This window comes from Pseudochaenichthys georgianus, unplaced genomic scaffold, assembly GCF_902827115.2.
Source record: "Pseudochaenichthys georgianus unplaced genomic scaffold, fPseGeo1.2 scaffold_572_arrow_ctg1, whole genome shotgun sequence".
In the NCBI taxonomy this organism is placed as follows: Eukaryota; Metazoa; Chordata; class Actinopteri; order Perciformes; family Channichthyidae; genus Pseudochaenichthys; species Pseudochaenichthys georgianus.
The window spans coordinates 59,564-72,500 of NW_027263132.1; the positions used below are offsets into that span (position 1 = coordinate 59,564).

At 44.8% G+C, this 12,937-nt stretch overlaps 1 protein-coding gene across 1 annotated transcript in view; it reads left to right on the forward strand.

Moving 5' to 3' along the window:
• Positions 1 to 12,937, forward strand: part of LOC117443266 (HEAT repeat-containing protein 5A-like) — a 50,769-nt gene that overhangs the window by 4,314 nt on the left and 33,518 nt on the right. Inside the window, exons 2-8 of the mRNA XM_071202566.1 lie at positions 4,758 to 4,957; positions 6,199 to 6,410; positions 6,494 to 6,602; positions 7,310 to 7,459; positions 8,016 to 8,187; positions 8,785 to 8,945; positions 11,277 to 11,526. Of these exons, the coding sequence (XP_071058667.1) occupies positions 4,829 to 4,957; positions 6,199 to 6,410; positions 6,494 to 6,602; positions 7,310 to 7,459; positions 8,016 to 8,187; positions 8,785 to 8,945; positions 11,277 to 11,526 (1,183 nt within the window). The 5' untranslated portion in view covers positions 4,758 to 4,828. The remainder of the gene's footprint in view (positions 1 to 4,757; positions 4,958 to 6,198; positions 6,411 to 6,493; positions 6,603 to 7,309; positions 7,460 to 8,015; positions 8,188 to 8,784; positions 8,946 to 11,276; positions 11,527 to 12,937) is intronic.

Sequence of the window (12,937 nt, forward strand, 5' to 3'; positions counted from 1 at the left end):
TTGGGCCCAAAGCCACATTCTTTGAGCGTGTAAAATAGATATATCTATTTGGTCAAAAGCTTTCTCAGCATCTAGTGATGCTTGCTTGCTTCTAGGACAATCTGAAAACCCTCCTCATGTTATTTGAGGACTGGCGGCCTGGAATGAAACCTACTCGGTCTAGATGCACTATAGATGGAACCGCCTTCTCCAAACGGAGTGCCAGCATCTTGGCTAGAATCTTGTCGTCACAGTTTAAAAGGCTTAAAGGGCGGCGGTTACCCATCAGCGAGGGATCTTTGCCCGGTTTAGGCAACACAATCAAATCCTAATGAGGGTGTGTGCGACTGTGAGTCAGTGTATGTTAGGGCTGCACGATTTTGGGAAAAAATCGAATTGCGATTTTTCTGACAAATATTGCGATTCGAATTGCGATATTTATTTTTAAGCGACCGAATGGAAGTTTATTGTAAAATGCGGCCAGAACTCCGGCTAAGAAGGTCGTATCAACGTGCTCCCGTCTCCAGCACCCCGCAGCCCGAGCTACGAGCGAAAGAACTAAACTTACATGAAACTTCCGTTGGGTTGCTTTAAAGTCAAGCTTCAGTTTCAGATGCACCCTGTGATAGAAACACGTGATGGAGCATCACTGACCTGACTCAGACGGTTTGTTTCACCAAACCATCTAAAGCTCCATTGGAAGCCATTTGGAAAGGGCCGGCACTTTCAAGAGCACTTGGCAGGTGATTGGATCAATCTGTCTATCACCTTCTATCATGGGCCACTTCAGATTGATTAGCAATGGCTGGTACATGTGGAGCTCAGCACTTCTGATTGGTGTGGATGACTGACACACAAGAAAAAAAAAAAATGTAAAAAACAAAGTTTTAAAAAAAGTTACAAAAAATCGCAGGCTTTGCGATTTGATAATCGCATCATCTCGAATCGCGATTTCGATTTAAAATCGATTAATCGTTCAGCCCTAGTGTATGTGCGGGCATGCGTGTGCGTCAGTATAAATGTGTGCGTGTGTGTGTGTGTGTGCACGTGCGGTGGAGGTGTAGGCCAACTCACAGTCTTGTGGTAATGTCACATCCCAAATAAGTCGGGTCTCTTTTCTTTTAGAACTTTCTCAGCTTCCTTGGGTTCTTTGAATATGAAAGTCTCCTCGTTGATGGTTCCGATGAGTCTGGCAGGGTACAGGATGCCGTGCCGTAAGTTTTCTTTGCGCAGTATGCTAAGGAGCTCTCTGTATGAATCCCGCTGGCGCTGTATCTCCATTGGGAAATCCTGAAACGTGCGAAGATCGTGTCCGTCCCATGTCAGCTTTCCCTTAGCAGACGCCAGCGTCTTAAACACCTCGTTCTTATCGCTCCATCTGAGAAAACGTATGATGATATGCCGCGGAGGGTGCCCAGGGTCCGAGGTGGGACGCAGAGCGCGGTGGGCACGCTCTATCTCAGGTGCGGGGATTGTGTCACTCAGCTTCAGGAAGTGTCGGAGAATTTTATCCAGTAGTGGGGAGATGCCACCGGCTTCTTTACCCTCGGGAGGCCGGCTAGGATGAGATTATCTCTCCGACTTCTAGCTTCCAGATCCAGCATTTTACCCTGGAGGGCTTTGACATCTTTGGACAGATCACCCATTGTCTTCCCTTGGGACTTGGCTTGATCCTCTATCTCGCTAATGCGCTTCTCTGCGTTGTTTATTCTTTGAGAAGTGGCCTTAGTAGAGTCCTTCTTCAACTGAACAATAGCCTTGTCCAGATTGTCAAACCTTACGTTAGAGGTTTCTTTAACGCTTTGTATTTCAGAAAGCAATTGGCCAGCCCACTTGGGGGCGTGTTCCTCTTCACCAAACATTTCCGCCATGAGGCCGCTGTCTTTCTTTGCTCTAGCTCTGGTCAAACTACTGCCGGGCATTTAGACGCAGATGTTTTACACACTAATAGAACTGACTGCGCATTACACTTTGAGACTTTCAGTTTTGGTTAAATCATAGTTGTCTGATTACCGCCTGCACCCGACTACTCCGCTCAGCTCGCCGGTGTCATCACGTGATCTGCCAACCTTCCTCCTATATATATATATATAGCGCCTTTCAAGGGACCCAAGGTCGCTGTACATGGTGGACAAACAGACAATCAAACGGCAAACAAAAAAGAAAGGAAGCCGAGGGACCAAGAAAGGGCTCGGGCCCGAAGGCCAGGGTGAACAGGTGTGTTTCTTTAATGATGATTTGAAGATGTCCAGGGAGGAAGTGCATTATGGATCTCGGCAGGAAGTGCATTCCAGAGGGTGGGGGCCGCAACACTGAACGCCCGTTCACCAACAGTTCGGAGGCGAGAGCGAGGGATGGAGAGCAGGCCCGTGTCTGAGGACCGCAGACTCCGGGAAGGGGTGTAGGGATGGAGGAGGTCCGATAAGTACTGGGGGGCGAGGGTATGGAGGGACTTGTACTGAATCCGGGACTCGACCGGCAGCCAGTGGAGGTGGATGAGGGTGGGGGTGGGTGGGGGTGACGTGGTGCCATGGCTTGGTGCGGGTGAGAAGCCTGGCGGCAGAGTTCTGGACGTATTGGAGCCTGGCCAGGGTTTTGCTGGGAACCCCGGACAGGACTCATTGCAGTAGTCCAGGCGGGATGTGATGAAGGCGTGTACGAGTGTTTCTGCCTCTGAGTCAGAGTGTAGTCCGGAGTCTGGCGATGTTTATTGGCTTATTGTAAAGTGGTACCGAGTTGAGTAATGTTATCCAACACCTGTCCTCTGCTCTTCCCAGACTCAGGGATCATTAGTGTGTTAACATGAGATGGGTGAGGCTCTGGTATGTAACTGAGTCTTATAAGCATGGTGACAGGAACTTCATTCAACATTATATTTATACTTATGTCTCTTTTTATATATTATAAAACTGCATATTTTGGATTGTTGTCAGTAGAACATCTTCTATCTTGATATAAGTCATTTCATTTCTCAATAATTACAAGGCAAAAGCACGTTTCCTGTAATTCAATAAGCAAATAGGTAGAGCCGGTTGTTGTATACTCCTGTGTAAAGTAATGAATGGCAAACGAAAAGTAATTTCTCAGTTCAAAAATAAAGTTAAAAGTTGTTAGTGACGTTGTAGAGAAAATAAACTCCAGCTATTCACTGACGATGATTACATGCATGCAAATACAGAGCTATCAGGGTATGGGAGGTTTTGAGCAATTCCGGTTGATTTTTGCCCATCCCAACCCTACTGTCTATTCTGACACACACACACACACACACACACACACACACACACACACACACACACACACACACACACACACACACACACACACACACACTGCAGTGGGATGCTTGTAGGCGTGGACGATGATGTGTTCTTCTGCAGTATCGTTTCTGTTTCAATCAGTGTGTTCTTCTTTTGACAGACGGTTATTTTTAGATTCGTCCTGTGTGTGTGTGTGTGTGTGTGTGTGTGTGTGTGTGTGTGTGTGTGTGTGTGTGTGTGTGTGTGTGTGTGTGTGTGTGTGTGTGTGTGTGTGTGTGTGTGTGTGTGTGTGTGTGTGTGTGTGTGTGTGTGTGTGTGTGTGTGTGTGTGTGTGTGTGTGTGTGTGTGTGTGTGTGTGTGTGTGTGTGTGTGTGTGTGTGTGTGTGTGTGTGTGTGTGTGTGTGTGTGTGTGTGTGTGTGTGTGTGTGTGTGTGTGTGTGTGTGTGTGTGTGTGTGTGTGTGTGTGTGTGGAGGAGACAGAGTTGTATCGTTGAATAATGTATGAGCCCTGCTCTGTCTCAGATATTCTCCCAGCGTCTCTTCTTCCGATCCGCTCCGTCAGCTCTCAATGGGACACAAAGCCTCACCAGCTCTGCTGAAACACTCGAGTCTCTCAGCGGAGCTCGCAGTTCTTTAACAGGTTCATTTGGTTCAGTGTTTGTCTTCAAGGTCGGGTTTTTTCCCACCGTACGACACGTTAAAAAACCTGGTTTTCACACGCACATGAACACGGCACGGCGTGGAAGACGTACTGAACACTCAAAGGGGGAAAGTCAACTTTGATTTAAAAGTCACATTTAGTCAGTCTCTAGAAACCAGAATTATTTTGTGGGTCTTAAAGAGTTTGTCACGCCCGGGAGACATTATCTAAATGTGTCTTTGGCTCATCCAAAAAACCGTATAAGAGTTAATGACCGCAATCACAACACCTGTAAAATATATACCGTACTTTTCGGACTATAAGCCGCGACTTTTTCCCCCATTTTTGTTGTACAGCTAACGGCCACTAGGGAACCTCCTAAATCTATGGATTTTACAGGTGAAATTAACCACCTTAACTCTATGGGCTCTAGGACCGGTCCGCGCCCGCCACCTTTAAGCGGCGGGCTCCAGCAGGAAAAGCTGGAGGCCGGAAAAGAGTGAGACAGGTAGCGCGCCAAAGTAAAACCGAGAGACAGAACGAGAGCAAGACAGACGGACAATTTAGCTGCTGCGGCTTATATGCAGGTGCACTTTGTAGTCCGACAAGTACGGTAATATACAATCGCGAAAATGGGCAGCAAATAAGTGTATGGCTGCATATAAAGATTACTTTCATCTTTGATTAGTTTTCCTATTATTCCCCGCTGGACATTTGGTCGGAAAATAGAGAGAAATCTCAGCTTTTTTTAAATCCAAGTCCAAGGTGATGTATTCATGTTTTGTTTTGGTCCGTCCACTGATGTTAAATAATACAACAGCCTTTCAGAAGCTGCTGTAAGGAATCTATTTATTCCCACTTCTCTTTGTGTCTGACAGGACTTCGGAGGATGTCAGAGCAGGACAGAAGAGTTCACCCTCACTGAGAGGAGAGGAGGAAGAGGAGGTTAATGATGGAGCGAGCTCACAGCCTCCTGCTGAACGAGGAGGCGTTCAGTCAGCTGGCCGAACATCAGAGGGCGGAGTTCATCTTCGAGTGGCTGAACCACCTGAAGAAGCTGCTTCCTGCCACCGACCGGGTGAGAACTGAGCGAGATCAGACTGATCATTTAATTAAAGGGGCCTTATTATGCTTTTAAGGGGTTTTCCCTTTCCTGTAATGTGTTCTATAGGTTTGTTTGCATGTAAATGGTCTGCAACGGCTTTGTTTACTTCTGTAACATGATGACATCACTATGTAACACTCACGCTTCTATTGGCTGGCGCTCCAACACATTGTACATGATAGGCTAAGGGGCGGGACATCTCTAAGCGGTTGACCAATCACAACACAATAGAGACACTACATAATGATATACACCTGAACATCAGCAGGAAAGGACTCTTTAAAGTAGGGACACTACATACTGATATACACCTGAACATCTGCAGGAAAGGACTCTTTAAAGTAGAGGCACTACATACTGATATACACCTGAACATCAGCAGGAGAGGACTCTTTAAAGTAGAGACACTACATACTGATATACACCTGAACATCAGCAGGAGAGGACTCTTTAAAGTAGATACACTACATACTGATATACACCTGAACATCAGCAGGAGAGGACTCTTTAAAGTAGAGACACTACATACTGATATACACCTGAACATCAGCAGGAGAGGACTCTTTAAAGTAGAGACGCTACAAACTGATATGCACCTGAACATCAGCAGGAGAGGACTCTTTAAAGTAGAGACACTACTGATATACACCTGAACATCAGCAGGAGAGGACTCTTTAAAGTAGAGACACTACTGATATACACCTGAACATCATCAGGAGAGGACTCTTTAAAGTAGAGACACTACATACTGATATGCACCTGAACATCAGCAGGAGAGGACTCTTTAAAGTAGAGACGCTACATACTGATATACACCTGAACATCAGCAGGAGAGGACTCTTTAAAGTAGAGACACTACATACTGATATACACCTGAACATCAGCAGGAGAGGACTCTTTAAAGTAGAGACACTACATACTGATATACACCTGAACATCAGCAGGAGAGGACTCTTTAAAGTAGAGACACTACATACTGATATACACCTGAACATCAGCAGGAGAGGACTCTTTAAAGTAGAGACACTACATACTGATATACACCTGAACATCAGCAGGAGAGGACTCTTTAAAGTAGAGACACTACATACTGATATACAACTGAACATCAGCAGGAGAGGACTCTTTAAAGTAGACTCACATGATTTAAAGAGGTAAAAAACCTAAAAGTGTTGACAGAATTAAAAACATCAGAATATGTTTCTTCGTTTCAGACCGACCTCAAACACAACCAGCGGCGTCTGCTCGACCAGCTCTCGGGCGTTCTGATTGGCTCTCCCGGCCCGCCGACCCGCTGGCTGCTGGCTCACTGCTTGGCCCTGCTTTACCGCCTGGGAGACCCCATTTCTGCCTGCCTGTTTGTGGACAGGTGCAATGACATCATACGCAGCAGAGACGACTCTCCGTCGGGACTCCCGACCCGACTGTAAGTCACGATGCGTTCATGGTACACAGGAAAGATGGGGGGGGGAAATGTCAAACAAATAACAGTGTGTGTGTGTGTTTCAGGGCAGCCATCGCGTGCCTCGGTGCTCTGTTTGAGCAGCTGGGTCGGATGCTGATCGGCACTTTTAAAGAAACTCTGACCAACCTGCTGAAGGCCATGAAGAACGCAGAGGTTCGTCTGCTGCTCAGCCTTAATTAAATTAAAAACCAGAGTATATGTGTGTTTCACTTTTCCACCCACACGCTCTCATCTTCATGCACAGATGTTAAAAGACTTTCAATGGGTTAAAGCACGTTATCCCTCCCGCTACGAATTAGAACATTGTACTGAATTTACCATGTGAGAAATTACAGTAGGAGTAATTCACCCCGCTTCTTTTTAAAATTATTATTTGTGTTTCGCTACACTGAGATTAGAAACATCTCCGAGTTATCAAATCAGTTTTCAGTGACAATAATATTGAATGTTTGATACGATGTTTTTGAGTGTATTCTGATCAGATGTCTGAAATGTTTAGCTGTGTATTGAGTACCGTACTTTTCGGACTATAAAGCGCACCTGCATAGCCGTCTGTCTTGCTCTCGTTCTGTCTCTCGGTTCCACTTTTACTTTGGCGCGCTACCTGTCTCACTCTTTTCCGGCCTCCAGCTTTTCCTGCTGGAGCCCGCCGCTTAAAGGTGGCGGGCGCGGACCGGTCATAGAGCCCGTAGTGTTAAAGGTGGTTAATTTTACCTGTAGAATCCATAGATTTAGGAGGTTCCCTAGTGGCCGTTAGCTGTACAACAAAAATGGGGGAAAAAGTCGCGGCTTATAGTCCGAAAAGTACGGTACTTTAAAACACGTGTGGCGCAGTAACGTTCCTCCTCTTCCTCCCTCAGTCTCAGGGTCGGTATGAGATCATGCTGAGTTTGGAGAAGATCCTTCAGGGTCTGGGCGTCAGCGCCGTGCCGTGTCATCGTGACGTCTACAAGGCGGCGAGGACGTGTCTGACGGACCGATCCATGGCCGTACGCTGCGCCGCTGCAAAGGTAACGGCAAACAATATATACCGCCTCCCAACAGCTGATCGACACATCGCTGCTGATCATTATCTTCCAAATTCTCAATTTAGATTAGTGTTTATTGATTTCTAGAATAATCCCCCTTGATAAAATACATTTATTTTCAATTTATTGGATTATTATTATTATTTTAGTTTTTTCTTCACATGCAATTTTTTCTATTTATTATTTTATTATTATGAATATATTTATTATAATTATTTTTTATTTCCTTTGCGTAAAAAAAACCCATTTGGTTTTGTAGGCATGCGATAAGACATGTTTCTTTGTCTTGTTTTATTCATACTGTATGTAAAAGCACGAGTTTGTACTGTACAAACTAAGTAAATAAGAAGTACACTCAGCTGTTTGTTTCTGTGATGCAAGAGATGGCAAAAGTACACACATCCTTTACTCAAGTAGAAGTACAGATACTCGTGTTTAAAACTGCTCAGGTAAAAGTAGAAGTACTGACTAAACTTCTTTACTCAAGTCAAAGTAAAGGCTTTGTGTGTCTCTCTAACTCTGTGTGTCGTCCTCTCAGTGTCTGATGGAGCTGCAGAGGGAGGCGGTGTTCCTGTGGACGAGCGAGCTGGAGAACGTGGCCACGCTTTGCTTCAGAGCCTTCGAAGGATCCAACTACAGCGTCAGGGTGTCCGTCTCCAAACTGCTGGGGACGCTGCTGGCTGCTGCTGTGGAGCCGCAACAGCCCACCGGTACGAGAGGAGGGCTCACGGATGCTCTGAGGGGGAAACTAATCCAACGCAGAGATAAACACAGACGTTTTTAATTTGGGGGGCTTTAGTTCAGGGGGGTGAATGGGCGTCTACCAATCAGATGGTCTGATGGTACTTCAATCTACTTCAGCCAACATGTCTTGGTTTCCTTGGTCAAGATACTTAAACCTACATTTCTCCCATTAATGGCATCTAATATTATATACAACCTTTATTTAACCAGATAAAGATTAATATTATACATTTATATATACAAGAAATAGACATTTTATATGAAAACATAAGGATAATTCACCATTTACAAGCATCCTCGTCAAGTGTGAAAAGTGCTAAAGGATTTATGATATCTGCTTTCTTTGCAGTCCTATTTGCATCACTGTGAAATCTAAAAAAATCACAAATATCTTCTAATAAAACTGAACGGAAATACCCTGGAATATAATGTTTCAAAAGGCAGAAAAAAATCAGGAGAGATAAGAAATGTAATGTGATAGTGGACGATTCACTGTTAACTTAACCGACTGATGTTTGACCTCCTTTCTTTCTCTTTTTTTATGTGATCTTGTCCCGCAGCAGTTCCCAGGCAGAGTGGGCGGGGTCGCAGCTCCCTGGAGGAGGTGATGGATCTGTTGTCGGGGGGGTTCCTGCGCGGGGGGGCCGGGTTCCTACGAGCCAGCGGAGACATGCTGAAGGGAACCAGCTCCGTCAGCAAGGACATCCGCATCGGGGTCACACAGGTGGGGCGGGGGAATTTAGGGAAGTAGATTTAGCAGAAGAAATTATTCATGTTGTTCCAAACTCGTGGGGGAAAAGGGAAGCAACACAAAAACCAGTTAGTCTTGGTGAAAGTAAAGTTGTTTAATTTAAAATGTAAAGGGCATACAAGCAGCCTTAAACCAGAAACAAAGGGGGGTTGATTCAACAAACAAATATAACAACAAGAGGACTCTTGAACTCAGAGTAAATGTTAAGAACTAACTAAACACGAATACAAACAAAACCCTCACTACTTCCTTCTCTCCCTTGATCCTCCTCAGCAACGGTCATTATTTTTGCTTAGCATCGGTGTGTTGTCAAATATTAATAACGTTGCAAATGTCAGAAATTGACCAATCAGAATTGAGTATTTCACTAAGCTGTGTATTAACACACACAGGTAACAGACCATTTGTAACGGTGCACAGAGAGTTAAGAGGCGTCTGACACAGATTCAGAGCCCCGACTGATGATCGTCCATGTTAGAAAAATATCACTCGTCGCGACTTGAGCTTCAATCTCAGGATCCATGTATTTATGATCCTGAGATTGAAGCTCAAGCCAAAAAAGCAAAAGAGAATTTTTTTTCTTCTCAACATCTCAAAATCCTGACTTTTTCTCAAAATCCTGACTTTTTCTCAAAATTCTGACTCTTCTCAACATTCTGACTTTTTCTCACAATTCTGACTCTTCTCAACATTCTGACTTTTTCTCAAAACTCTCAAAATTCTGACTTTTCTCAAAATTCTGACTTTTTCTCAAAAATCTCAAAATTCTGACTTTTTCCTCAAAATTCGGACTTTTTCCTCAAAATTCTCAAAATGTTGACTTTTTCCTCAAAATTCTCCAAATGTTGACTTTTTCTGAATACTCAAACATTGTTAATAATCCCTGGTCCCCGGCTTGAGCTTCAATCTCAGGATCCATGTATTTGTGATCCTCTCCAGAATGGAAGTAGTCATCACATACAGAGCATCAAGTAGTTGAACAGTGTCCTTCACATGCTGATATCAAGAGAGGGAGTTACACAGTCACAAGATGCAGCTAGGTAATCATCCTGTCATGTACAAAATACAGACTTTTTCTCAACATTCTAACTTTTTCTCAAAATTCAGACATTTTCCTCAAAATCTCAAAATCCTGTATTTTTCCTCAAAATTCTGGCTTTTCCTCAAAATCCTGTCTTTTTCCTCAAAATTCTGACTTTTCCTCAAAATCCAGACTTTTCCTTAAAATCCTGACTTTTCCTCAAAATTCTGACTTTTCCCAAAGAATTCTGGCTTTTCCTCAAAATCCTGTCTTTTTCCTCAAAATTCTGGCTTTTCCCAAAGAATTCTGGCTTTTTCTCAAAATCCGGACTTTCTCTCAAAATTCTGACTTTTCCTCAAAATCCTGTATTTTTCCTCAAAATTCTGGCTTTTCCTCAAAATCCTGTCTTTTTCCTCAAAATTCTGACTTTTCCTCAAAATCCAGACTTTTCCTTAAAATCCTGACTTTTCCTCAAAATTCTGACTTTTCCCAAAGAATTCTGGCTTTTCCTCAAAATCCTGTCTTTTTCCTCAAAATTCTGGCTTTTTCCTCAAAATCCTGTCTTTTTCCTCAAAATTCTGACTTTTCCCAAAGAATTCTGGCTTTTTCTCAAAATCCGGACTTTCTCTCAAAATTCTGACTTTTCCTCAAAATCCTGTATTTTTCCTCAAAATTCTGGCTTTTCCTCAAAATCCTGTATTTTTCCTCAAAATTCTGGCTTTTCCTCAAAATCCTGTCTTTTTCCTCAAAATCCTGTCTTTTTCCTCAAAATTCTGACTTTTCCCAAAGAATTCTGGCTTTTTCTCAAAATCCTGACTTTCTCTCAAAATTCTGGCTTCTCCTCAAAATCCTGACTTTTTCTCAAGAAAGGAAGGAGTCATCACATACAGAGCATCAACTAGTCCCTGAGCAGAGTCCTTCACATGCTGATATCAAGAGAGGGAGTCACACAGTCACAAGATGGAGGAACAGAAAGCAGTCTTCAATGTTTACTTCAGATTAGCTCCACGTCAGAAATGAGCATGCTTGATGTCTCTCTCCATAGAGGCTGAGTCATCATGTTCATCACATAGCTATCACCTGCCTCAAGCAGTCCTGATGCTCTTCCAGGTCATCACACATCCTGTCATGTTCACAGCTGCAGTTGATACCTTTGTTAGCATGCTACTCTCATGTTGGAAGAGGACATTCAATATTTTCTCAACAGTCCACATGTTTTTTATAGTCTCTCTGTGTACGGTCTCTTCATCATCGCTTCTCCTCCTCTTCGTCGTCTTCCTCAGGCCTGCGTTGTCTTCGTCTCCACCCTCGGAGGCTCCTGGTTGGAGGCGAACTTCCCCGCCTTCCTGTCGCTGCTGATGGAGCTGGCGTCGCACGGCAAAGCCACGCAGACGGCAGGCGATGCTGTGGTGACGCACTGCTGCATCTCCTTCATCCTGAGGAGCACCCTGGGGTCCCTGCTGGGGGAGAAGGCTCAAACTAACGCCGCCATCCAGCTGTGCCTCGCGGTGGCGGCGCAGAAACAAGCCATCGGTGAGCAGAGAGGACTCTCCTCTGGGGATACATGACATTCAGGGTAGCGTCCTCGCTCAGGCCTCGGGCTGCCTCGCTGGCCGTCCGAGGCCGTGGCGCATTCCCATTACAGTTTAGGACCTGGGGTAGTTACTATAGCAACGCAGTGCAGGCGGGGCGATCGGCTTCACATTTGGAGTTGTTCCGTCGAGCTCCCGCTGGATTTTATCATCCCCAATGAGATGTAGGACCGTCGTCACCTCCTCGGTCGACCACGGTGTGCTTTTCTTCGACGTTGCCATTTTTGTAGCTCCTCCGTTTACAAAAATGCTGCAAGCTTGCTTCTAAATATATATGCGATGCTAGGGATGATCTCGCACGCAATCTTGTGATGATTCTCTCTGACCAATCAGCAGTCGAGAGTTTTGACGTCACTAGTTCAGCCCTGGCCTGAGAGAACCACGATTTTATGGGGCCGGAAAAAGAGGGAAAAAGTACCCGCTAGCCGGCGCTACGCTATATGGAAAGGCCACCAAAAACTGGCCTGGCCACTTGAGGACGATTAAGGACGCTTACACGGGGCGACCCGCTGCAGTGGAAATGCGCCATTAGTACCATTCGCGTTCACACCGGAGTACTTTTCCCTGAGTGAAGATTACGCAAATGAAGCCGCTGACGTCGCTTCTTCTTCTGCTTTGGTTTTACTGGCAGGCCGCAAACAACTTGACGGCGTATACTGCCACCCGGAGTCCCCAGCCGGAAGTCCCCGGAGTTGGGGAAGCCTTCCGAGTAAATCGCCAGAACGCCGACACCATTGGTGCGCGGCGCTAATGCTAATAATGCTAATAATGCTAATAATGCTAATGCTAATAATGCTAATGCCAACAAAAACAATGGCGGCGTAAAAAAAAATTTTCAGAGTTTTACGGGGCGTGGTTTGCAATTCTTCCAGCCAATAGAAATTGGTTCTTTTTTGGTACCACCTCTCTAGCAGGCACTAAAAATGGGGGTAAAACTTCCCGGCACTAAGTACTCTTTTTGGTGTGAACGCGACATAAGCAGTACTAACGGAACTAAACGGGAAATGTACTCCGGTGTGAACACGCATTTTGCTAACATCCCAAATACACCTGATGTTGTTTTTGTTGACACCAATCACAAGGAGGTGCTAATCTTAGAAGTCGGCTGTGCCTTTGACCTGTTGACCAAGCTTTCCAGGACAAGTATATCAAATACCAACCACTGCTCGATGTGATAACCAGCTTTGGGTACAAGTGTAGATACAGCATACTTGGTCTGAGAGTTGCTGGAATGTCAAAGAGAAAAGCCAACAAAGCTTTTATTGACACCTCTAGTGTGGAGAAGGAGATGCTGTGTGTACCCTTAAGTGTTCTGTGCTGCTTAGCCCCGATATATTTGATTCCCTGTCTAT